General features: G+C 41.7%; 2 protein-coding genes across 2 annotated transcripts; both read left to right on the plus strand.

Annotated features, from left to right (window-relative positions):
- The first annotated feature begins 5,114 nt into the window (after window positions 1-5,114).
- On the plus strand, window positions 5,115-13,550 carry LOC110985974 (uncharacterized). Its single transcript, XM_022247515.2, has 5 exons — window positions 5,115-5,336; window positions 7,477-7,581; window positions 8,273-8,332; window positions 10,602-10,664; window positions 12,824-13,550. Exons 1-5 carry the CDS (start codon window positions 5,289-5,291, stop codon window positions 12,887-12,889), a joined length of 342 nt encoding a protein of 113 aa, XP_022103207.1. The 5' UTR covers window positions 5,115-5,288; the 3' UTR covers window positions 12,890-13,550.
- Window positions 13,551-16,025: 2,475 nt separating this feature from the next.
- Window positions 16,026-25,038, plus strand: bbof1 (basal body orientation factor 1). The gene is made up of 10 exons (XM_022247459.2): window positions 16,026-16,448; window positions 18,200-18,428; window positions 18,993-19,058; window positions 19,309-19,452; window positions 20,059-20,210; window positions 20,762-20,975; window positions 21,505-21,708; window positions 22,365-22,585; window positions 23,411-23,590; window positions 24,083-25,038. Exons 1-10 carry the CDS (start codon window positions 16,387-16,389, stop codon window positions 24,276-24,278), a joined length of 1,668 nt encoding a protein of 555 aa, XP_022103151.2. The 5' UTR covers window positions 16,026-16,386; the 3' UTR covers window positions 24,279-25,038.
- Window positions 25,039-25,100: the final 62 nt, after the last annotated feature.

A 25,100-nucleotide genomic window follows, 5' to 3' on the forward strand; every position in this document is an offset into this window, starting at 1 on the left:
GGGAGAACATGAGCCTTTCGCCGTTAGGACCCGTTGACAGCGCCTTTTCCTATTCCCTGTACAGGACCGATATCATTAACTGCTTCTTATTGTCACTTTCATTGCATCGTCGACTGACAAGAACATCGGCAAACTCCGTGTAAATAAGAGCTGTCAGCCTTTCGGGCAATTTCGAAAGGTTTCCCAAATCATGCACATAAAGAGCACCACCATTGGTATTTGGGAAATAGTTTTCAGTGACTGAATGGATTTCAGTGTCGATATCAGTCTTTCTGCTGAGCCGGCGTTTTCAGCAAAATACGCCAGATGTATTCGCTGTAACTTTGAACGTTTGGTTTTGAACGAGGACAAAGTCAACCATGTGCAGTCTGGTTGTCACTTTTACGTGACTGTTTTCAAGACTCTGTTATATATGACGTCCTGAATGCTATATCCGTCTTCTGGAGCAGGAGATTTCAGAACCTCAGGTGGAATCTCATCTAAGCCGTCAAATAAAAACGCAGCCTCTGCTTCGTTATCGTCAACAACCTTCTTTAAACCTGCTTTGTCTAATATCCGTTCATCCCAGGGTAACGTTAATGGTTCATGGGTTGCTTGTTTCCCTCGCTGGGTGAGTTGTAAATGGAAAAAGAACCTATTGATGTTCACCTTCCTAGAAGGATCCAAGGGATGTGCAGGAATGGTGCTGGTTGTGTCTTTGTAATACAGGAAAAGCTGCTCCTGACAACAATGCACATCGGTGTGCCCTGAATAGAAGTCATTTTCGCTGTACGTTACTGAGCAAAATAATAATAAACGTTTTAGTTCATTGGTAAGAATCATTTCATTCGGTGACAGATTGCAGTACACTTCAACGAGGTAAATCTCTTGGCAGTGGAGTATCAATCCGTCACTAAATGAGAGCATTCTTTCTTTCTCCATTCTTCCGAAAGAAAATTCTTTTCTTTCCTATATCCCCATCATGTGTAAATGAGAGAGCAACAAATCAGGCAGTTTGGAGCACGTTGTGGTAGGAAGAGTTGCCTACCTCGCTGAGAACGCAAAAAAGGGGAAAAGGTCGAAAAGAGTAAGGAACCATGATTATCGAATACAAGTCATGCACATAATACACTTAGCAAGCGAGCGGACCACTAATCGGGTCGCTTATTCGTTAGATCGCAATTCGACACCGGCCGAAAATGGCCATAGATTCAAACTGTCGAAAAAAACACGACGATATCAATATTCAAGCGGAAAGAAAGGACCGCGGGCAATTGCTCCGTTTGGAAACACAAAAACCAAAGTTGAACGAAGGCCTGTAGAGGAATCAAAACGAACTGCTATACAAGCAAAATACGGGGTCTGAAGACACGGAATCTGTACCCAAGGAAGATTGGGTAAATGAAATGTTCATCCATTTCCAATCTTTTACCTTGCTGTGAAAGTGCATACCGCCTGGCTAAATAATTGGCCAAAAAGCCCGAAGTGGGCCAGTGCTGCACGATTAAAGTGCCGGTCGCCTTATCAGGGAGAATTCCTTTGAATGCCTGAATGATCAATGATACTGGGGACAAAGACAATTGTTCTCGCCGGACCAATTTTGAGAAGACGCATCAACGCTGGCCGTACTGCTACAAAAAAACCCAGAGTTGAAGTATTTCACTTTCGCGTTGTGAGGTAAAGCAAAGCGATCGACTGTGTGAGAGCTCCACTGATTATTAAGAAAACGGAATGATACCGGGTCAATAGACCAGTCGTTAAAATCTCGAATTCGACTGCTTTGGTCTGCAAGTTTATTTTCTTTTCTAGGCAACCATTCGGGGAACAGAACACAGGCAATCTCTTTAGCCTGGTGAAATATTTCAATTGCCACTTCATGTAGGTCAGGTTTGGTGCTGCCGCACTGAACAATGGTTGGGACGTTAGAATTATCGGTTACCCATTTGATATTCTTGCCCGACACGGCGTCTCTTAAATCGTGCAAAATCTGCCGCACTGCGGCAAATTCACGCCAGGTAGAACTTTTCTCTCTATCAACTGGGGTCCAGACACCGTTCAACTTAATGTTAGGGCGATCTTCGACGTAACCATCGTAGCCCATATCGCTGGCGTCCGAATAGACGGGCAAAGATGGAACTAATTTGCCTTTAATGGTAAAGCCGTTTAGAGATTGAAAGTTATTAAGCCAAAATTCGAGTTCGGAAATGTCGCAAGTGCGGCACATGTTGCTGGGATCCGTAGCCACTTGCACCCCTACCGGCACACAGCCGCTTAGTGCCATCGCATTGTCGCGTCGCACCACAGGATGCGATCGTCCGTATAGGGCAGAAGTATTCATCGGCAACCGATATGACCACTCACCGCTGTTTACAATCCAGGCTTTTACAGAGAAAAAAAGCCCGTTCAGAACGGGGCAGCAATGTATTATGGACGGTATACCCTTATCAACAACGTGTCTAAGTGAGCTTTCACCCCTAAAAAATAAACCATATGTACAACTATGGGCAGTAAATATAACAAATATCGTTTAAAAATTGATATTTTCCAACTACAAAGGACCTTTAAACATGCCCTCTTGGGATTCGAAACAAAAACGCCCACAATGCTGATCCTTTTTGTGCTCATTACACTACGCAAGCCAGCTCGATTAAAGTTATTTGTTTCCCTTTGTGCCCACGACCCTACATAGTACATACGGATGCTGAAGTTACGTATAAAATTATATTTAAGCCCCAATCCAAAAGCCACGGAGGTAGTGTGTTTGGGTGCACCGGAATCAAGCAACAGTATACCACTCAAGGCATAAATGGCAGCTGGATAGCCCAAGAAGGATGTTATGTTTTCCTTTTCATTTCCGTAGTGAGATTTGCATTTTGGCATGTCACAGTCAGAGTCTCATCCTGATTGGGTTCAGTGTGCATCGTCTGTTGGTTTTCTATGCGTTTTTGCTTCTCAGTAATGTCGTTAAATGATCGGGCACCGGAAAGGCGTCTTTATGGCAGAGGTTATTTTGTATGGTGATCAGATACCAACATCATGAGTAAAATTACAAGCGATTTTACGTCCAGGAAAATTAAGATCAACTTCTGTGAATTGCATCTCATGAACTGATTTAATTATGGTGTTCACATTTTGGGATATGACGGACCGTGACGTTAGGTAACAATTTGGTCATGATATCAAAATAGTTTGACCTCTGCTTCTGATGGGGTTAACAAAGGGTGAACCTTCAGGTACATTTTAAAGGCTTAAAACAGCCTCTCTTGGGTCAATAATCTTCCAAACAGTTTTGGATATTAATCTGGAATCTCTTTCTAACATAAACATTGATGTCGGGACATGTAGGTGCTCTTTGTGACTCAATGTGACGTCATCAGGTATCAAATTACAAGCACTTAAAAGTCAGAATTATTGACAGGAATGTTTTCAGTTTAATGAGGTCTACGATTATACTTTGAGAACCGGTATAGGCTTGATGGAAACAGCTACTGATTGTAAAAGAAAACCCACTTGACCTCGAAAAGCGACAGGATTTATCTACACCTAGCCAAATTTACACAATTTTGAACACGTCCTGTCTTAAATTGGGCTCATCCTCCACGCGTCACCAACTGATATTCCTTAATTGCTAATTGGTCGGAATTGCAAGTGTGACTCATATTCAATATTACTGGCGATTTTTTAAAAAGACAATTTCTATCACCTGTATCGCATTCAGCTGTATCTCATAAGTGGTGCTCGATTCGTTTTGAGTTCGGAAACAACCTTGATCTCGAGATTGTGCATGCGTGCTTTCGTGATGTTATTTTAGGTCAATGTTTTCAACTGAAGCTTTTGGATAGGAAGCGCTCATATTTTGGAGACCTCGTCTGTCAGTCGACCTATATATCTTGGGCAAAGGCGAATCCGGGGGCCAACCGAAGTGGGCAAAAAAAGAGCCCTTTTAATTTTTAATGAGAGAAATACACCCTTTTGTAGATTTGTTTCTTCTTTCCTCACAAAAACATGTTTAAGCCTCTAATGTAGCCTCACCCCACAGAAAAAGTCATAAAAATCCAATTTGTGGCCATCATTATACCCCGCCCGTATGAAATACGAAAAGTGGCCATCTGCTTCACTGTCATCAGAATAGTACAAAAATAGATTTTATGTTTTTGTAAAATGCAATGTTTGACTTTTCTGCCACCTCAAATGCAGAACAAACACTCTTTGGTAATTTGCATGCATTTTCCTACTTTCCTGCTTTTCTGCTTCAAGAGAAGCAAATTTGATTTTTTTCCGTTTGCTGGCAGCCGATAATTGGTCTTCTGCTTTTCTCCTTTCGAACAGGCAGAAAGGAGGATCGGACGTTTCGACAAACACCGTGAATTCTACTTTTCTGCTTTTGTTTTGTTTTGTTTTGTTTTGTTTTTATACCGGAGAAGCAGATGTTACATAGGCCGGCTGCAGAAAAAAAGTGACCATCTGCTTTTCTGCCTTCCAAGGGACATGAACGGGGCCGTGAACCTCAGGTCATGGCCATTTCCTTTCTGGGGGATTGAAGACGTATGACCAATAATTACAGTCCACCCTATCTTTTGCAATGAAAGACTCACATGTTTTCCATGGCCCCAGCAAGCTTGTGTGTCTATTGGATGATAGCTGTAAAACTGTATTTCTCCGGTATCACAAAAGCAGAAAAGTTAAATTCACGATTGTCATCAAAAACGTTCAATTCACTTTTCTGCTTTTTGACAGGTAAAAAAGCAGCTGGCCACTTTTCGGCCGCCAGCATAAAGAGGAAAAGTAAAACTGCTTTTCTAGGAGCAGAAAAGTGGAAAAATGCCTTACAATAAAATATTCATTCTGTTTTGAGGTAGCAGAAAAGGTGCAAATTGCATGTTACAAAGACGTAAAATCTGCTCTTCTGCAGTTCTGATAGCAGAAAAACAGATGACCAATTTTAGTCAAAAGTCACGGGAACTTGTCTATCGCCAGTGCATAAACACATTCGTAAGCGCTATGTATAATTGACATATACCCCCCCCCCCCGTGGGTACCAGCAATATCCGAATCACACGACTGCGGCTTGGTATCACACACGACCTTGCCGCAGCCGCAACCCCAGCCTTTCGGACTTCGCGCCACTTACCAACGTTTAGCGCTAGGCCTAGCACTAGTGTAGCAGTATTGTCTGTGCTGCAAGGTTGCATGCATGAGTCATCGTTTTTCCCCTCCTTCGAAGTTGAATGCTTGAATGCGCAGCTAGCTTCTTCCTGGCTCATTTTTTGGAAGTCTCACCATCGTAAAAGTAGCTCACCGTTATAAAAATGTCTGCAGTAACGCCCAAGGGTGAGGTAGTTGAGATCCAAAGCAAGGTAGGCTTTTAAAACTGGTGTTTTTACCCAGCACTTAATCACCTGTTGTGTTGGCCCATGGAAGACTCCTTCCTCCATGGTTGGCCTTACAAGCCCGGCCAAACATATAAACATGCACAGTCATCGTGCGTGATCGACAGTTCTGGATCATCACTTACTTAGGCCTAATTGAGTGAAAAAATAGGCTAATTTTAGTGTTAATCCCACCAAGCTTCCCGTTAAAGACTAGATAGGACTGCACTACTGCCTAGCCACAGGGTCTGACGGCATGTCATGAAGGTTCCACCATATAATTCATGTGTGTCTTTTGGAATTTTATAGGACCTATTAAAAAAGTTATTGACATTGCTTCAGCAAGTTGTATGATGTTCGAAATACCTTTATTGACATCAAACAATTGTCAATAAGAAACATCAAAAGCTCAGAAAGAATTGAAGTTGGAAAAGTTTACAGATAGACCAATTTCACAGTTTAACAAAAGAGAACCAAGAAAAGACACTAAAATTATAAAAAGAAGCAGTTAGAAGAGAACGTTTGACCTAGGACACAGACACATTTAGTTTAGCCTTTAACTGTTAGGCCATATTGTAGCACCCCTTCCCCTCAGGCTCAGTACAGTAGCTGTAGACGGATAGGCCTAGTTTGGCCATGAGAATGAACATCGCGGATTTCCATCCGGGCAATTCTGAAAACCCATGAGGCTTTTTTTTTCAATATTCATTAGTTGGTGTACATACTGCAGATTGATAGCGAGTATGTGTCCATGCAAAGGGAAGCAACCTTGAAAGTAGACTAGTTTTCAGTCTGTCTTGCATCACGCCATTTGTACACGGCCGCACTGTGAACTCCCAATTTACTTTGCAACCATTTTGTAACCATTCCCGATCGGAAAAACAAAAATTTTTCTGAAATAATAACTTTTTGGAAAATAATGAAACTTTTTGGCGGCTGTTTCAGCAGTATGCGGGCGGTGGACGGAAATCCGGATTATTCGTTCTCGTGGCCTTACGGAAGCCAAAATATAACTTTCAAAAGTCTGTCCACTTTGAGCTGAGCACCCTCTCATTGGGTGAAAAGAGCTATGTTTCTGGGGAGAATTGATTTTGTTGGTAGTGACATGACCATAACACCTTCATTCCATGGTCATTTGTGAACCAGTGAAGTTTCCATGCGCCAAAGGAGCCTGCATTGCTGGAAAAATTGCGCCCTCTCTTGGTCAAGCCCAAGGCTCATAGTTAGAGCATTGGAAAAGAGTTCCGTATCAGATCGCCACCTATCATCCATAATATAAGTACCAACAACGGCAAAGCTGATAAAGAAACAATTTAAGCACCGTAAAAATGTCAAGTTTTCCTTGAAAACTGTCATGACCTGAACACTTTGTGCACGAGGTAAGATGATGGCCAGATATGGAACTCTTCCTAGATTGATTAAATATACATGTAAGTAGACAGCAACCAGTCTAAAATGCCGTAATGATTGTAGCGAAGGGGTTATAGACACTATAAAGCCGTGGATATTATTGGACCTTAACGTCATGGTGAACCAGTCCCCGGTGCACTGTAGCTCTTTTTCTCAGGCACAGTGACAAAACATGCACAGTGAGTGTTCAGGGGGACCGAGAGTGTGCATTCAGACATGTATGCCTTTCTTGACACTCCATAGTATAGGAAAACATTGCATGCGCATTACTCTCGGATCAAGAGCATACATGTATATTCTTTTCTAACCAAGAGTGTCCTCACGCTAACTCACGGGTTGTATTCTTGTTGTTTTGCACTCAGATTTATTCAGTTCTGAATTATGTATGCTGTGTCACCTTGTGCAGACACATCAGTAGAGTCTTATTGAGTGCACTGAATTTCCCAAATATTTCCCCAGGTGATATTTCAGACTGCTACTACATACATGTATGTCGATCACATATTCTGTTAATATTTTTTATACTTTCTATCAGAGGCTTTGCTTTTGGGAGTTTGCTGCCAACTCCAGTTTTTCTTCTTGAGTCTCTGTCAATCTGTATTTGTAGCTGTGAATAGAATAAGAATTAAATTAAGAGAATGACAAAAAGGTATATTTCAGGAATATTTGAAGTTATCAATTGAATCTTATCACAAAATTTGTTCCTAATGAATTCTAGGAGGAGTTTGACAAGTATGTGAACGAGTGCGGAGACACTTTGCTGGTGGTGGATTTCTATGCTCAGTGGTGTGGTCCATGCAAAATGATAGGTCCGAAAGTTCAAGTAAGTAATTATGTGAAACGTACCTGGCAGCAACAACACATTAGCTCACACAAGACAAACCATAGTATTCTAAGCAATGAGACATAACGTTTAACACTGCATGTTTGCATAGACTTGAGAAACAGTTCCATCGTAGGTCAGCATTGCTACGTGCTTACACCAGAGGGCCAACAGAGACTATGTCGAATTAAGTGGTTTGCAGTCAACAGTAGTATGGGCGTCCATGGTAAATGATCGCAAACATGGCAAATGCCAACCAGTCGGTTCAAGTTGTTCATATTTTATCTCGCAGTATCCGAGTAACTTGGACACGGCCTTTGAAGGCCTCCTGCTATGTGCCTGAAGTTACAACATTGGCAGTAGTAGACCTCCTGAGTTGCGTGTATAACGTCATTTGGTAACCAGAATTAGAGGCCATATATTGCAGTGGCACAGCGCGTGTGGCAAGTGGTAAGCGTGCTTTACACCTCCTCGACCAATAGGTTGTCCAGATTTGCCAAGAGCATATTTGTGTCAAGCTCAAGAACGCATATGTGTGAATGCATGCTACCACAGTTACGGTGGCTCCTCAGATTAGTTGTTGCACATCCACTCTGCCAGGAATGAGCCTGATATGTGTCACATAACCTGAGAAATATTCACAGTAACGAAGTAGAAACAGTAAAGTGATGCAGGATCTTTCTGATTTTAGGAAATGGCCAAAAGCAACATGGACGTGATGTTTATCAAAGTGGATGTGGATGAAGTATCGGTAAGAACATTATTGTGCTTCCCTAATCCTTATCCTTATCTCAGAGCCGCACGGTTTATTTCCAACCACTCCAGTAAGCACCAACCACTTCTGTCCAATCACTGCAATGCCATTTGCATGTCTGCCACACTTGGCCATGATGAATGTCCGATTTTGTGCACACTCAGATATATCGCTGTGATTGGTTAGAGAACTTTGGGGTGGAGCTTAATAGAGTCTTGAAAATGTGACAACCACCCCCTCCTCTCCCAACAGGCAGTAATCTTTAAGTTGAATGCTCTTCATATTGAAGAGACTGCAAGTATTAACCCTCCCAGATATGTCAGAATCGACCCAGAGACTCTGCAGGATTATGTAAAAAGTACCACCCACCATGATGATTTAAATCAGCCAACTCTGCTGCCCATCACCAGGCCCAATTTCACAGAGCTGCTCAACAGTTAGCAGAAAAGTCGTGCTTTCTTTAGCAAAAAAAATTTGCTAACCTTAAGCACTGTTGCACAGTGTTGGAGTACTCGTACTTGAGTACAGCTCGAGTACACCAGAGTACTCGGCCCATACTCATTTATCAGTACTCGAATAATCATTGGTCATGTACAGTGTGCATGTACTTGGCCCGTACTCAATTCTTTGTTCTTGGAGTTTGGGCATACTCGACCCTTAGGTACTCGGTACTCAACTCTTGTACTTGAGAAAAATTCAAGTACTTCACTTTTTCATCAATCAGGGTTTTGGGCTTTGGCTAACAAGCGAAGATTGCCTTGAACACAAGGCTACGCCACACAGTGGTTTCGCTCTGTAGTCTGTAACGTACAGAATGTTTACCGTGCCCTGGGTACAACTACAAGGAGCTTTTCAGCTAGTCTAGTTTCTGCCTCTGCAGCTTTTACTCTAGGAAAATGGTAGCGCTGATATACAGTAAGCCAAGCTTATGCTCCATGAGCGTCGCAGCACGTGGACTGACACTGACAGAGGGTTTGTTGCATTTTTCGTAGCCTTTTCATAGTTGAATTTGTAGGCTTTTTTCCGATATACAATTTTTTTAGGCCAAAAACAAAGGTCTGCTTCCAGTTTTCTGACTGACCCTGAAAATATTTTTCGGCACGAACCTAAAATGTTTATTGGCAAATTAGGAGAAATAAATTTTAAAAAGATTGGAAAAATTCCTGTTGTCTTTTGAGTCTTCATTACACTTCACCATACATGTACATGCACGCATCTCTAAAGCTGCACGTCGTAAAAACATCGATGTTGAAAGAAGCTATCTGCAAGTTAATTCACAGAACTTGATGTCTATGTGTTTTCTGTGTTCCACAAATTTCCTGTTGCCGCATGAGGTTATTGTCCACCACTCTACATGCATCATGCACATTCACTACATGATATACGGACATTGTTCGCCAGTTTCCTGTTGTGATTACCTGAGTAGCATTGTGTATAGTGGTGTGATTGTTTATATTTATTAAGAATTGTCGGCTGCAGATATATTTACATTGGTTATATTTATTAAGAATTGTCGGCTGCAGATATATTTACATTGCTTATATTTATTAAGAATTGTCGCCTGCAGATATATTTACATTGGTTAAAGCAACTTTTTTTTTTTCAAAAATGAAAATTGAAGGTGCTAACTACTCGGCAAACGTGATACATGTAATTGCATGGTGTTTGAAGTATTATACATGTAGATGTGTTCACTTTTGCATTTCATTTGTTTAAGACCTTGGTATTATGCATGTATGTGTACTTGGACTTGGACTTCAGTACTTTGACTTGGCGCAATACTTAGCCCTGAATGTATTCATACTCTCTGCTTCAGCAATATCACCAGTGTAATTGTACTCGGCCTGGGACTTGGCACCTAAAGTACTCCGAGTACTCTGTACGGCACTTGGCATGGTTGTGTTAACATTTGCGTGCTTAGAGATTTCAATTGATACGTCATTAACTTTAAGCAAAGCTTTCTTCCTAGGTAATATGTCTTTGGCTGTGCTTACTGCTTGCAGTCTCCATGAAATATGCACTAACCACTGTAAGCATGCAATTGCGTGCTGGCCCTGGGACTTGATTCCCTTAAGCATTGGAGTGCAAAGAATTTCCCATTGGGTTATTGGATATTGGTAAATTTTGAAGGTTACGAGGAGGTTATTTGCCAAGTTTCATGATTGGAGTTTTATGTTTTAGCCAATAAGAACTGCCCCCTTTACACCATGAAATTTGGTTTTTGTGTATGATGCAAGGTGTTCTCGTGCTTTTTCAAATCTTCCAGGAGGTAACTGAAGCTTGCGGTATATCTGCCATGCCAACTTTCTTCTTTTACAAGAATGGAAAGGTGTGTATTTCATTCCAATAGCTCACTGTCAGTGTGACCGGCTGACCGCAATGTTACCAGCGTCACCATTACTGATTTGTTTCATAGTGAAATTTTTCCTTTGTTCCCGTTGAAACTTAAAAGGAAATAGATTTTTTGCAAAAAGGAAAGTAACAGATTTGAATCATTTGAAGAGGGTTCTGAATTTCATTAGTGACCTTCCTCACCAGTCCCAATCCCTGGTTTCGTTCCCAGTCTACGTTGGAAATCATCATTTGGGATATCATAGTTTGAATATTGTTGAGTGAACAGTTGGAGTTTGGAGGCTGTTTAAAGACAGATTGCCTCAAAGAAAATCATTCCACGATTTGAAATTTGCTGGAAGTACACCACCCAAGGCTGTGTCCTATACACTGGTCTGAGCAGGAAGTCACTATTATATAGGAACCGGTAGCTTACTGCGGTTTAACAGCTGTGCAGTTAGCCCTGTCAATTTGGATGTTGATCGAATAGTTAAGTTATCGTCAGGCCAATAGCACTGCTTGAGCATGAAACACTTTTCAGCAGGGAAGTGAAAAAAACACAAATGCCTATCCTTGCTAAGCCTCAGTTGATCACAGTGTTTTAATTTATTTTTCAGTGATTGTCATCAATAAGTCATTTTGCGGCAATTTATTCAATCAGTGGTTATTGTATTAAATTCTAGATAACTAAACAATTTATGGTGAAATTATTTTTGCAACGAAGAAGCAAAAGTAAAACATGCTATCAGCTCCTGCTTGATTTCTGCTTTGAGCAGGCATCGTTTCCTAAATTACATATACCTGACAGGATTCTGCCGGATTCATTACCCGCTATTAGTCTCTACATTCAGAGGACAGGACTGTAAGATGTCTGGAGACTATGTACAGGATGAGAACCAGTCTAAATTTTTTACTTTCATAAAAATCTGGTTCCATCTTAAGCTACTGTGCAAAATATATAAAACAGATTCAGGAAATAAGATGGAAACTGACTTCTGTGTGAGTAAGGTCTGTAGGCAAAGTTTGCCCCTTTTTTTCCTCTCTGAATAAGCATCAGTGAGAGAAAATATGTTGATGACCAAAAGTGCAAAACACTGGCAGGCTTAACTGGCTACAAGACTTCTGTTTAAGAGGAGAGTTTAAAAGGACAATACACAGTCTTGGGGAAAATGTCATAGACTTCTATTTACACACATGCTTTCATTACATACCTAGTGTGGACAATCTGTCCTTTTCGTGTTGGTAAGAAAGCTCTGTGAAATTAGTTGATTTTCTTGGATTTTTGTTTATGGTTTCCTCAACTGTTTCTCTTCTTTTGCTGCAAATAACCCTGACCCCCAAATCCCTCTACACCTATTTTGAGAGAGGTGAAAAGCTTGTATGGTTCTGGCGTAGTCAATGCAAGGTACCTGTTTTGTTCTGAGGGCCACACAGAGTTGGCAAGGTTTGCATGTATCTTTTCTTGATGCAGACATTTGCTTATTTGAAGGCATAGTGTCTAAGGCCCCCAAAAGTCTCTGGTTTCTGGTCAGCAGCTGGCTCCAAAAGTGATGCAGCGACGTGTTTTTTTTTACCCTCACTTTTTTTTTCGGAAATGATGTGCGGGTACCATGTGCTGTCCACCGCAACTGCATGCGCACATAACGCCAGCCGCCACCAACACTAACATAGACTGGTCCCTGCACTTTTACTGTTTAAAAGCATTTGCAGTTTGTACATGTACACAGGACATAAGACGACCTTGTTTGTGTAGTTCCCAGATGTAAATGTATAATGCAAAAATGATGTCATTTGAAAAGAATGCCCGACGAAATATGTGGGGGACCACAGGGACTCTTTAGCTGTACATATTACTCAACCGTACCCCATCAAGAACGTGTTGAAATTACGCAGTGCCAGGATTCCAGTTGATTAAGCAAGTTTGGCAGCTTTTGGACATCATTTTATACATGACACATGCGCTGACTAGAAACCGGAGAACTTTGGGGGGGGGGTAATCAAGCCTCACTTGATTTGTATGCACATTTTAACTCTCTTTGGGACTTGGGGTTTTTTCCTCTATTTTCCTGCATTCACATGGTGCTCAGTACTTTCCAATTAAAGTCGTTTTTACTCTGACTTTTAAAAATATTATTCTTGTGTTTTACACTCTCACAGAAAGAGCACAGCGTTACAGGGGCTTCAGAAGCAAAGCTGGCTGCTGCCATCACAAAGTACAAGTAACTACAGGCAGACAGAGACAGTTGGGTAGCCAAGATAATGGGATTTACGGCTTGCCTGGTTGTTACGTGTACGCCTTTTCCCCCGATGATGTCATTTTTTATCACCTCCTTCTTTCCTAGCTATTAAACCTGTAAACAAAGACAAATCTCTCCCATTTTGTTTATGAAGTTTATTTGAAATTTTGAAAAATTCCAAATTGTCTTTTTAAAAACACATTCAAGATATTGGCAGACTTTCTATCTAATTGCTTTGTTTTATTATTTTTTGTTCCTTTTGTTGTCCAAAAGCACAACTGAGCAGTAATGCTGAGAATTTTAGTTCCATTCTCTCAGTACCATTGTAAATTTACAACCTGCATGCTAATTATGCATTGTCTATTTTATAAACACATACATGTGCTTTTCACTGTTTAGCATTGAAGTATGGCATATTGTACAGTTGTATGTACTTCTGGGTTCATCTTGGGGGAGGTGACCACACCCCTGTGTAGTTAATTTCTATGAATGATAACAATTAGGTGCACATTCGTGAATTGGAAGCAGTACCTGAAGTTTTTTTGTAGCTCTTGTGTGCAATGGGTACTCTTTCTGAATAACAACATTGACTTCAGGGTCATGAAATTGGATATGTCTTTTGAAATAAAATTTTGATGCTGGAGAGACCTTTTTTGTATTGTGTTCTTTATTTTGGAGTTTGGAACCTCCTTTTCTTTGTGTCATTTTTAAATGGGCACACGCTGCATACCAGGGGTCAATGGTTAGGAGGCCATTAATGCCTTTGAAAATATTTATCTGTGTAAAAATATTCACGTACAGGAAAATAATCATTCCCCCCCCCTTCGTTCTGACTAGGAGAGGGAGCCCCAGAAGAGTGTGCTTAGTATGTGTACTTACGAAAATGTATGTAAGTTTGAGAAAAGCTGTTGAAGGGTTGGGTTAGTGGGACGTGCGTGGAGTGGGTTGATGCATAGGAGGACAAAAGCTGAGAATGGAGATATTAATTGGGATTAAGCAGAGCCATTAGAGTTTATTACTTCTGTCTTTTTATAATGAATAGAGTTCTGGATACCATCTGTACACTTTTGTGAGGCAATCAGAATCTAACTGTGTATGGAGAACAGGTCAGAGTAATTTTTTTTGGTAGTTTCAATTTTGTTCATAAAAGCGTACTGTACTCTGAGCTTTAAAGATGTGTAGACACCTCCGATTTGAATACAGTGTCCTGTCCCAACTCCCATGGAGTGCACCCCGGCCTGTGTATTTTTTCCCCCAAACGAAATCCAACAGATTCGAAAGAGGGCGCCCCTGTGCTTATGCCTTATTCATAATTTAAAGTTTTAGCTTGGCATGCGGCACAACCTATGTGTGGATCGGTTAGTTTCAGAACTATGCATAAAATATGCGAGTAACAGACTTATTTCATGTTTGACCCAACTGCTTTGTGAAATCGAGAAAAACATTTTCAAAGCTTATATCGAGGATCTTGTAATTTATCTTGCGTAAAATCTATGGATTACAGGGCGTTCCTGGTAAGCGAACAACATCTGCGGGGTCACGGGTGGGAAACGACACGACAGGTTCTCATTCTCCTAGCAGTTTTCAACGGCTAGGAGTATTCAGTGAATTTTACTTTGGAGTAATGCGCCTCCTCGACAATGTAGCATCATCCAGGAACGCAGTCGGCTCATGTCTGTGAACGAAGCCTATAAATAATGATAATGCACGTGCGCTCGAGATTGTGCAAAGTTAATGACCGCACTTACGCGTTACTGAGTTTACACGTCGATGAAAGTCTAAATACTCAATTCTTAGTTAATTCACAAATAGTTATAAGCAAAGAACAAAGTATGTCTTGAAACATGGGAGGTTTAATTAACGTGTGGAATACGTACTTTTTGTTGACGAAAATCCCTTTCACCAATATCGGGCGATTTTGAATTTGCAAAGTTTTCGCCTTCAAAGAAAAATCCTTTCCGTGACTAAAATTTAACTTCACGCTGATCCAATTTATTTTCCACTTTACATCTTACACCCAGCTTCCTATAATTCAAGTTTACAACGCCTTTGGTGAATTTCTGTCGGTAAATTTTTAGCTGCTTTTGGATTTACCCGTTCATTAATGGAGACTCCCACGTCTGCAAACACTACACACAAGAAAATTGGCGTCCATTTAACCATGGAGAAATAAAACTTTCTCCATGGTTTAACTATGCGATGTGAATCTGAATGGTTTGGTCAGCAAAATGTCCTCCAAGACACATCCATGCTAACTCCTGAGAAGCGCACTGCGTGTGGAACTCAAGTTGAGGCTACTTTAGACCAAATCATTTTAGCTGGCGGTGCTGCTTTAGCTTGCATTTGAACTTGAATACATCCAGGGAAGAACTATTTACAACGAGAGCGGTAGATTGTTCCAGTCTTTTATAGTGGTAACGAAAAATGAGTCCTGGAATGCTTTAGACTTATGACGAATGTGTAGAAATTTTTGGTCATTCACCATACTAGTTTTCCTTGTGTTAGGCTGGACGAACTCATCTGGGTTATACGTCAACCAATCCGTATTTCATCTTGTAGAGCATACAAAGTCTCTGGTTTCTCCTTCTTGACTGGAGAGTTTCCCAACCCAGCTTATTTATTAGGGAACTATAGTTACAGAGCCCTCGACCCTACTGTAGTTGTTGGTACAAAATCTGGCAGCCTGCCGTTAGACTCTTTCCAGTGATTGTTTATTGGTTTTAGTAGAGCCGTTGCAAACTCAAGCACAGGTGTCACTAGTGTCAAATATGCAGTTGCCTTGACTTTCATGCCACAACTCCAAAGGTGCGAAGTGAATGAACTCTTATAGTTTCTGCTTTCGCCAAAACTACAGCATTCAATATTTTACAGACTGATTGAGGCTGTTATGTGTTTTCTTCCAAGTAAGATGTTGCAGGATTATTACGGTAGTCCGATTTGGGGAATGGTGTACGTGGCACTACCTTCCAGGTGTACGTGCCCCATACGCGACGTTGTTATGCACAGTCCCACATGTTCAGCGCTTCAACTGAGGGCGTTATACATGAAATGTGCGGTGCCACGTCGCCATGCCAACGTTAGTCTGGTCCGCGCCTCTCTAGCTCTGCCTCTAATAACGTGTACGCTAAACTAGTTTACTGCTTATCAATTCTTCCGCGTACGAACTTTTATGCTTATCACCCCCGTTTTAAAATGCTCCATGTTGTTTGGACTTGCATGACTTGTATTGCCCTGTTCACCATCACTTAAAAACATGTAGGCCTAAAGGACATGAAGGAAGTCACTACGTAAATCGTCGGTCTCGCATTGTCAAACTGTGAAATCGTGAACTTCGTCTCTTCTATTTACTAATACTAACGTTAGACCGTCTCCTAGCCTAGATCACTCTCCAATTGTCGGTCTGGGAGAACATTTTTTAGTTAGAAATTAGGAAACGATTTTGGGTTTGGTGAAACGAAATAGGCCTGCTAAGGAGCTGCAACCATGCCACCGAAGAAAGGAAAGAAAGGCAAGGGCAAAGGGAAAGGCAAGGGAAAAGGCAAGGGGTAAGTACCTGTATACCGTCAATGATAGTATTAGTATAGGCCTAGGCCTGTACTGTAGTTGTGTAGACCTACTTAAATTTGAAGGCGCGGCCAAATCAGCCCAGTCGGGTGTCGGTCACTTCGCCCCAATTCCACTTCGCCCCTAACCACTTCTCCACATCCCCCATTGCCACTTCGCCGCATCTCCACTTCGCCCCATTTCTACTTCAGCTCACCGATTATCATTCATTCTGTTCTTTAGTAACAGAGGCCTAGGCCTAAATGCAACAAATAATAACATCAATGTTTAGGAACCAAAAAACAGTCGGAGAATCCAAGTTCCAACTTGCAGAGGCCAAAACAATGCTTGCGATTTCCCAACTGACCTTAATTTTTCAGCGAGACCCTAAAAGTTTTATTGGCAACTTAGAGAAAACAAATTTTGTAAATATAAAAATGACAAATATATTAATCCTGTTACTTTGCTATCTTCACAAAACAAAAACCACAGAACAACCTTTTTCTCATTATAATGCCTGTGTTTACATGTTTTCCCGAACTGGGTCAACTCGTACCCTTGTTAACTCGTACCCAGGTTGGCTCGTACCTGAGTCAACTCGTACTCCCCTGGCCCAGTCGGCAGAGAATATGCGGAGTATAATATGGGTTTTGATGCTCCCATTTATTGAACACAAACATATGTATAAAGTTCCTTTCACTGGTCCGATTTTGTTGAAAACTCCCCACTGTGTTTAGGAAGCAGGACATAAGTGGCGTCTGATGGCAGTGCCCTCTGAGCACAGATGTTCGACAGAACGCACATTAAATCCCTCTCCGGTCAACATCTTTGTCCATTTTTACGCATTGCGTTCTGGATTTCAAAAAGGTGTGGATACTCAGCAGCTGGAAATGCATGTAGAACTTAAGCTGCGGAAATTTTCGGTGTACTTTTTCAGATATTATCCTCCCACGCCATGCCGTTGAGGAACCCATCACCTCACGTACATTTCTGCTCTACAAGATTGCTACATTAGTACATATTTATTTGCGTATTTGCATCTCACATGTGATGTATGAGTTGGTTGATATAGAAGTTGGTTGGTGTACGAGTTGGCTTGCATATGAGTTGGCTTGCGTATGAGTTGACTTGCGTATGGGTTGGCTTGCATAAGAGTTGGCTTGCATACGAGTTGGCTTGTGTACAATTTGGTCAGTGTACGAGTTGCTATGCGTATGAGTTGACCTGTTCCCATCCCCTCCTACTAATTCCCAAAAAAACTTTCTGTTCCTGCTAAATAATGTCCATAGGAACAGCTGTGCTAGACTTCACTTGGACACTTTCTTGCACCGGACACTATGTGGACCCTGTAGACATATGAGCTGTACATGTTTAAAAAGCAGTGGTTTTTTTGGGGGGGGGTTAGTGAGATATCAAAAGGGGTTCATTAACCAGGCAGATTAGCAACAGAACCTTTTAAAACCATGGACCCTGTACACAGAACTCTTTCCATCGAGATGGAAGTTCAGGTAACAGATACAACTTTTTTGTTTTTTTCCTCCGCATATTAACATATTTCAGCTTGGCAATCCAAGTTTTACCACTTGTTTGAAATTCTGTGTTGTGATGAATTCGTCATAAACATTACAGTTAGGATTACAGTACAGAGACAAAATATCTTTCCATGGCGAACTTCTCAGACATCAATATTTATCTCAGTTGTGAAATGTAGTAAGCCTCATAGATTGTTTTTCTCTTCGTCTTGTATGTTTAGGAAGAAAAAGGACAAGAAGTTCTCTGACACGGCGATGGCTCTTGCCAACACGCGAATCTGGGAAGCACGCCTGGATGCCACTGAAAAATCTCGGCTTGAGTTCCGTGAGAGTGCCAAACTGATGGCCCTGGAGAATGAAGCCCTGCAGCGGCAGATGCAGCAATCAGAGAAGGACACCATTGATGTCATCACTTACTTGAAGAAAGAGGACCAGTCCAAGGAAGATTTGGTAAGTTCATTATGGGAAGGAACAAAATGGTCCTTTCAGTTCAAGGAAGCTGTGCACTTCTGCACAGTAATTTTCCATCAAACTGAAATGGTTCAGGTTTTATGCCCTGTGGACAAAGTCAAAGGGGCATACTGTTTCCATCTTGTTGTTTTTAACTAAGTATTTGTAATATCAATATTGTTACACTACAAACTTTTGAAGCTTTAAGTGGGATTCTTTTGAATATGCTTGCATCCTGTTTTCCTCATAATGACAGTATGCTTGGAGGAATAACTTAGTATTTAGATCAGTTGATATCTTCGAGTGGCAAAAACATAGAGATTTGCTAAATTTTTGTCTGAATCATAAGGAGTGTTAGTTTCTGTAAGACAAATGTAAATGGAGAAGTTAAACGGAGAAGTAATTGTTCTTACTCAAAGCCCAACTGAGTAATTTACAATTGCAGAGTTATTTGGTTGAAGTTGTGATGTGCCGGATTTTGTGTCTGCACATTTTCCTCACCGATTGAATTGGCATTTTGTATGAGGTATGAAAATCTCAAATTTGTGGCATTTTCATTTTCAGATTGCTAAACTCCAGAAACAACTGAAAGACACAAGAAGAGAATCAAGAAAAGAAAAGCAGCAAATTGTAAGTCTTTGGTTACAGGAGGTACCACACATGTGTTAAGAGCATCATTTTGGTTGTAAATTCACCAGTAGTCATGCTTGATAGGCCAACACATCTGGTGGGTTAAGTTTTGCACCAATTGCCAACAGTTTCATTGATCAGCAGAAGAATGAAGCTTTTGGTTTTTCAAAATCTTACACATTTTCCAAAGTAGTTCTGTGCCTTTTCTGGTCAAGTTCAGACAATAAAAAGAAATGATTTGACTGTGCAGATTGAAGACTTCACGACACGATTGAACCAGCTGGAGACAAATCTAGCAGAAAAGACAGACGAGGTCAAGATGATGCAGAGCGAGTTGAAACTGGTCAAGGAGTTCCGACGGAAACGAGGACAGATGCAGAAAGAGTTGGATGAGGTATGGCCAGTTTCTTTGTTCATTTGAAATCTTTCGCTTTCTTTTTTTCTATCACTTCTACCAGTGGTTGGGCTTTATATGACACTCACTTTAATGGCCGTTTTCTCGTCTTTGCCGAACACACAGAATTTTATTGCGTAGTTTTGACTATACCTCGAGCTAGACCAGTTTATCTTTCCGTTTTCGACATGTAACCCAAAGACCAATAGCTGAATGGTTCTGGGAATGGGAGGGGGGTTCATTATCTGAAGGGGTCATCAGTCGATCATGTCACCAAATGAGGTAAAAGAAGTCCTTTTTTCTCTCTACAATTTCTGGGGGACAGCTTGTGAGGAGTGTCTCCCCTCCTCCCCTAACCCCCACCCCCGTCTCCATAGCACCCACATTAGCGATGGTCGTGGTAAAGTTATCAAGTGGACTAATTTCAGTGGAAGTTCCCATTAATTTTTTATTGTTCAGAACCAAATGAAATCAATAAATTTGTACGCCTTGCCTGTGTTGACTGGACTGTCTTACTCAAGATATTCTCAGCAATACTTGATTATTTTGGGGACCATGAGATCAGTGTCAACAAGGTGATGCTGTGCAATTTCTTGATTTGTTCAGATCAAGGAAGAGATGTTCCTGACCAATAAGGAGCACACAGAGCAGCTACAGCGCATGGAGCACAAGTTCTTTGAGGAGAAGATCCGACTGCAGCAAGAGGCCAGCCAGAAGATAGCTGAGTTGGCCGAGAGGGCACACACTGAGGCTATCAGGTCAGGCAGACTAGTTTAATACTGATGGGTATAAGTCCCACACTTGTAAATGTAGTCAAGACCTCTGAGATCCATCACAAGACTTTACGAATCCATCACCAGACTTCCAGTCTGAATTTAAGTCACAACTTGAGCTGCAACAAAGCATTCCTCATTCTGTCACTTTTGACTAGTCTAGTGTCTGTTTTTGTGAATTGTTTGACCTGGTCTTGTGTCTATTTGACTACAACACTGATCCACACCAAAAATTTTTTTTTTCAAAAAGACTCTGCCAAAGATGTTCCTTTGTCATTACTGATCAACTCCCACATGTGACCACACATTACCTCAGTACATGTGGGAAAATGAAACAGTCTGACTATATCCCTAAAAACGAAGGGGGTTTAGGCTTTAAGTATGCAGAAGGTTGAATATGTAGAGTACAAACATCTTCAGCTTCTCAGTTTTTGGATGATGTTGATACTCATTTACCAAATTTTTGAAAGGCAGTTCCTGGTACATGGTGGCTCCAGAATTTCTTAGGCTGATGACAATTTCACTTTTGCCTTCAGCGAGCTGGATGAGACCACTCGGTCCGTATACAAGGAGAACGTCCGAGTGACCGAAGCACTGAATTACCACATGAAGGAGTCGGATGACCTGAAGGTGGAGAGAGATGCCCTCTTGAAGGAGAACAAGACGCTGAAGGGAGACAAGGAGCTGAATGAGATGATGATACAAGAGAAGGTCAGGGAGAACGCCAAGCTCAAGGAGCAACTCAAACAGGTACGGTAAGAGTTTTATCAGCTCGGTGCATTGTCTGACCGGAGGGTGCTCCCTTCAGCTCAGTTTGCTGACATTATGTTCTGGGCAGAGAGAGCTAAACATCAATAGAGGGTCTGCTGCTTCGTGAATTGTTAAATTGCATTGACGGTTGTATAACTAAGCTCTGAAGAGTGACTTTCTAATCCCCCAGCTCTTGCTTGAGACCTTTTCCACCTTGGTGCCTCTATTCAGTATTTGTAGAGGAATAAGAGCATTTGATTGTTCAATACTACAATCAGACCTATTGAATTCAGTCTGAATTCAAGTCACAAGCTATTCAAATGAACTGCAACAAAAGCATTCCTTTGTCACTGTTCACCCTGTTACTTGTGACTGGTCTTGTGCCTCGTCTTGTGCATGGTCCTGTGCCTGGTCTTGTGTCTGGTCTTGTGATGGTTTCGACTACAACACTGACCACAGCACTGGTAACACTTGTGACAGTACTTACCAGTTTTCTCATAGTTTGTGTGTTTGTGGCACATTGCTTTAGACCGAGGCCAAGATCCAGAGCCTGGAGGTGTCCCTGAGCCACGTAGTGCGGGAGTTTGAGCAGGAGAGGCAGATTGTGGTCAGGAAGGCCCACGTTGAGACGGAGGCCGGCAAAGTGGAGATCGCCAAGCTGATGAGGACCATTGAGCTGCAGAGCAAAGAGATGAAGAAAGTCAAGAGATTAGCCAAGACTATCCTTGATCAGGTAACCAACTCCCCACTAGCATTTACACCAAGCTGAGGGTATGGACCTTGCATATTGTCTACACTCTTCATGTGGGTGGCCAAAGTTAAAGAAATATCACCCTTGGTTTGTGTCAGGTTTTATTTGCCCTGGTACTTTTAAAAAGATTTTTATCTCTGTTTGGTAATAGTTATTTGGTATTTTCATAGGTACCTGTAACGTGTTAACACTGGGGATTATTCTTGTATTGTTATACTGATAGCCAGCCGTATCTCACTTGCAGCTGGTGGACAGAAGTACTGTTACTAAGAAAGAGGAAGATCTTTTTGGTGGAAATAGCAATAGCTTTACTGAAGGCATTTTCCTTCCTTAACCCCTTCACAGCGGGATTATTTTGACCGCGACTGCTGGGCTGTGGTATGCCCTGAATAGAGGGTTTTGTCCAGCAGCAGGCCCCATTGAACCAGCAGCTGTATGGTGAATAGACTGTATGTGTGGTATGCACTAATCCTCACACAACGGTGTGGTAGTAGCAGTCCTCCGTAGCGAAGTGGTTAAGAAGTCTTTAGGAAAACAGAGAATTTTGGTTCACCCACATACTTGTGTAATAACCTTGTACGTACACAACATTCCTATTGAATGTAAAATAATCAAACAATGACATTCTTCCAACACAGCGTACTGAGATGGAGCAGTTTTTCCTAGACTCTCTGGAGGTTGTCAAGAAGGAGATTGTGGCCAACCGGGCCAAGTACCTGCAAGATGCGGCGGCCGTGTATCATCAGAAGATGCTGGATGCCCACGCCAACAAGGGAGAGTACCCCAAAGTGAGAACCTTTAAAGCATCCGATGTGAGCACCAACAGCGTGTATTCAGACCTCAAGGCTGCTGAGGCTTGGTAAGTGCAAGACCCCAAGTACTGCATAATTACGCTTGCTCATCGGGCCCATAAATCTTGCTCTAAGATCACAACTTTGAGTAGCACTTTGTTTAATTTTGCATTTTCCCCTTATCTAGAAGTCAAAAATCTTGTATGGGGTGTCAGGTTGGCAAAGTAGTTCTTTCCTCGTCTTCCACCTCTGTGGTCCCAGGTTCGATTCCTGGCCCGGTCCACATGTGGATTGTGTTTTCAGTCCCTACCTGACTCTGTGGGTTTTACCCAGAACAATCTTCTGGGGTTTTCCTCCCACCTCAAAAACTGTAACTGCTTGTTAATGCCTCCTCTTTACTGATGTTGGTGAATGTGGGTCGTTTGGCAGCTGCCTGAGGTGCCCTTGTATGCCATCGGCTCAACTATATTTCAATGTTTTCATTGTTCCACGCTTAATGTCTTCATTGTACAGCGCATTTGAACATATCTATATGAAATTTGTGCTTTATAAATGAATAAAATAAATAAATGATGATATTTCTCACAGCAGTGGAGTTTTGTATCGGTCCAAGACCCTGCCAAAACTTTATGCTGCGGTAAAGTTCAACAAACAGTTGCTTTCATGGACTTCCAGAACATTGCTGGTATTCAAAACACATAGGGATTATGTGTAAATGCATGCCCACCACCGCAGACTGGGGAAATACTCAACAATGTAGACCTTTTAAGTCGCTACTGGGAGCATAGATTGCCAGATTGTGTTTACACGTCCTCCTGAATGACTTGGTCAGCATGGTTCAGAGACACCACCTCCTGTTGGAAAGATTTATTGCCACTGTGTTTTCTTTGCAGGTCTGGTCTGAGCGGCAAGGTGGACGTGAGTGATCTGACCTGGGAGCAGAGGGAGCGCGTCTTGAGAATGCTGTTTGCTAAAATGAACGGTTCCAGGGTGCGCGCCAAGCCTCCTTCCAACCTAGGCCCCCCTGCCTCCCACCGCCCTCCTGTCAGCATCAGTGGCAGGGACTCCATCAGGTGAGTGCTCCAAGAAAGCTGGATGTCAAACTAACCAACAATGGCCTGCTGTCCCTTGAAGAGACTATTATGCTGTTGTAAGCGCCCAACTGGGGTGGGAAACCAGACGTCACAAAATCTGCTATCCATTCACATGATTAGTTTTCTCCTGTTACTCCTTCACATAAGCCCATGTGGTAGCCTCTGATATCACTCATGCAGTTGAAATGCTTTATAAGATTGAAATTAAATGGACTCAATGACTGTTTCTCGCAATGGTGTTTTTCTATCAGGGCATTATGAAATTCAACAAACTAATAATTTAGTGTAGACAATGTATTAATGCAATTGCACACGCATTGCGAGTTACAAAACTGCAAATTCTAGATCGCCCATTTTTTGTCAATATTCACACCATGACGACAAGCATGCCTCCCAGAATAAGCTTCCATGTGTCCAACATGGTATGTAAAGACATGAAATTCTTAAAAATTTTTTTGATACCTCTTCCAGCCTTGCCATCGAAGGTGCTCCCCCCTCCGAGCCAGGTACCTTCCTGACCCAGCAAGTTGACAGCGAAGCAACCAAGCTTCAAGAGGCCCCAGACAAGAGAGGTAGTACCCCTGTGCTGCCAGACCTAGCCCAGCTCTCCCTGACTGTAGCGGGCTTAGACACCCGACAAGAGCCCACAGCTGCTGGGGCTTCGTAAAAACTCCCGTAAATCATGTACCGAACGGGCATGTACATAAGCTTACACGTACGGATTCATTTTCTGAAAGTTTTTGATTCAGTAGTGTTGGCTCATATAATGCACAAAGATTGTCAAGACAAGTGGTTTTTAGATGGGACAGTCTCATTTTTGTAAAACTTCAACATTTCAAAACTCCAAATTGCAAGTTTGGGAAAACAATTGGCCAGTCTTTTCACCGAGACAGTCAAGCGTGACACCAAGTATGTGTTGAGCTCCTCATAACCTATACCATTCCTGCTGTGAACCTATACAAGTTATCCGTCCATCCCTGTATATAATGTATATTTTATAAACGTTTTAAGAAATGGTCGTATAATTTTAGACCAACAGTTCATGATTGGAAATTATCCTTTGTCTGAACAGCCTAATGTTATGCATAATATATTGGTCTGCTGTGGCCGTTAAGGAGAAGAATGAAAGCTGTGGCTGATTTTGTGTTTTGATTGCATGTAAAAAACAAACTCATTCTTTACAAGTTGCTATGCCTTGAGCACGAGGATTGGTTTCTCCAATTCTTCAGTAGTTCTTGACAGTGGACTCTATCCAGCAATTGTGCATTGTTCTGTAAGGTTGTCTTACAGGAGCCTAGAAAGGACACATCACATGAGTACATTGTTTTGCTCACTCAGTATGGAGTATTCATGACCAATTTTCAGCTGAATGTGCACGAGTCTGTGTCTTTGTGCCTCAAGAACGCACTTGTGTAAGGATGTACATCGTAGCTCAATAGACTAATGACATGGTCATATTTGTTTACATGGGCAGTGAGGCAAGACAAAA

This window comes from Acanthaster planci, linkage group LG01, assembly GCF_054643075.1.
Source record: "Acanthaster planci isolate LZ-2023a linkage group LG01, COTS_SCS, whole genome shotgun sequence".
NCBI lineage: Eukaryota > Metazoa > Echinodermata > Asteroidea > Valvatida > Acanthasteridae > Acanthaster > Acanthaster planci.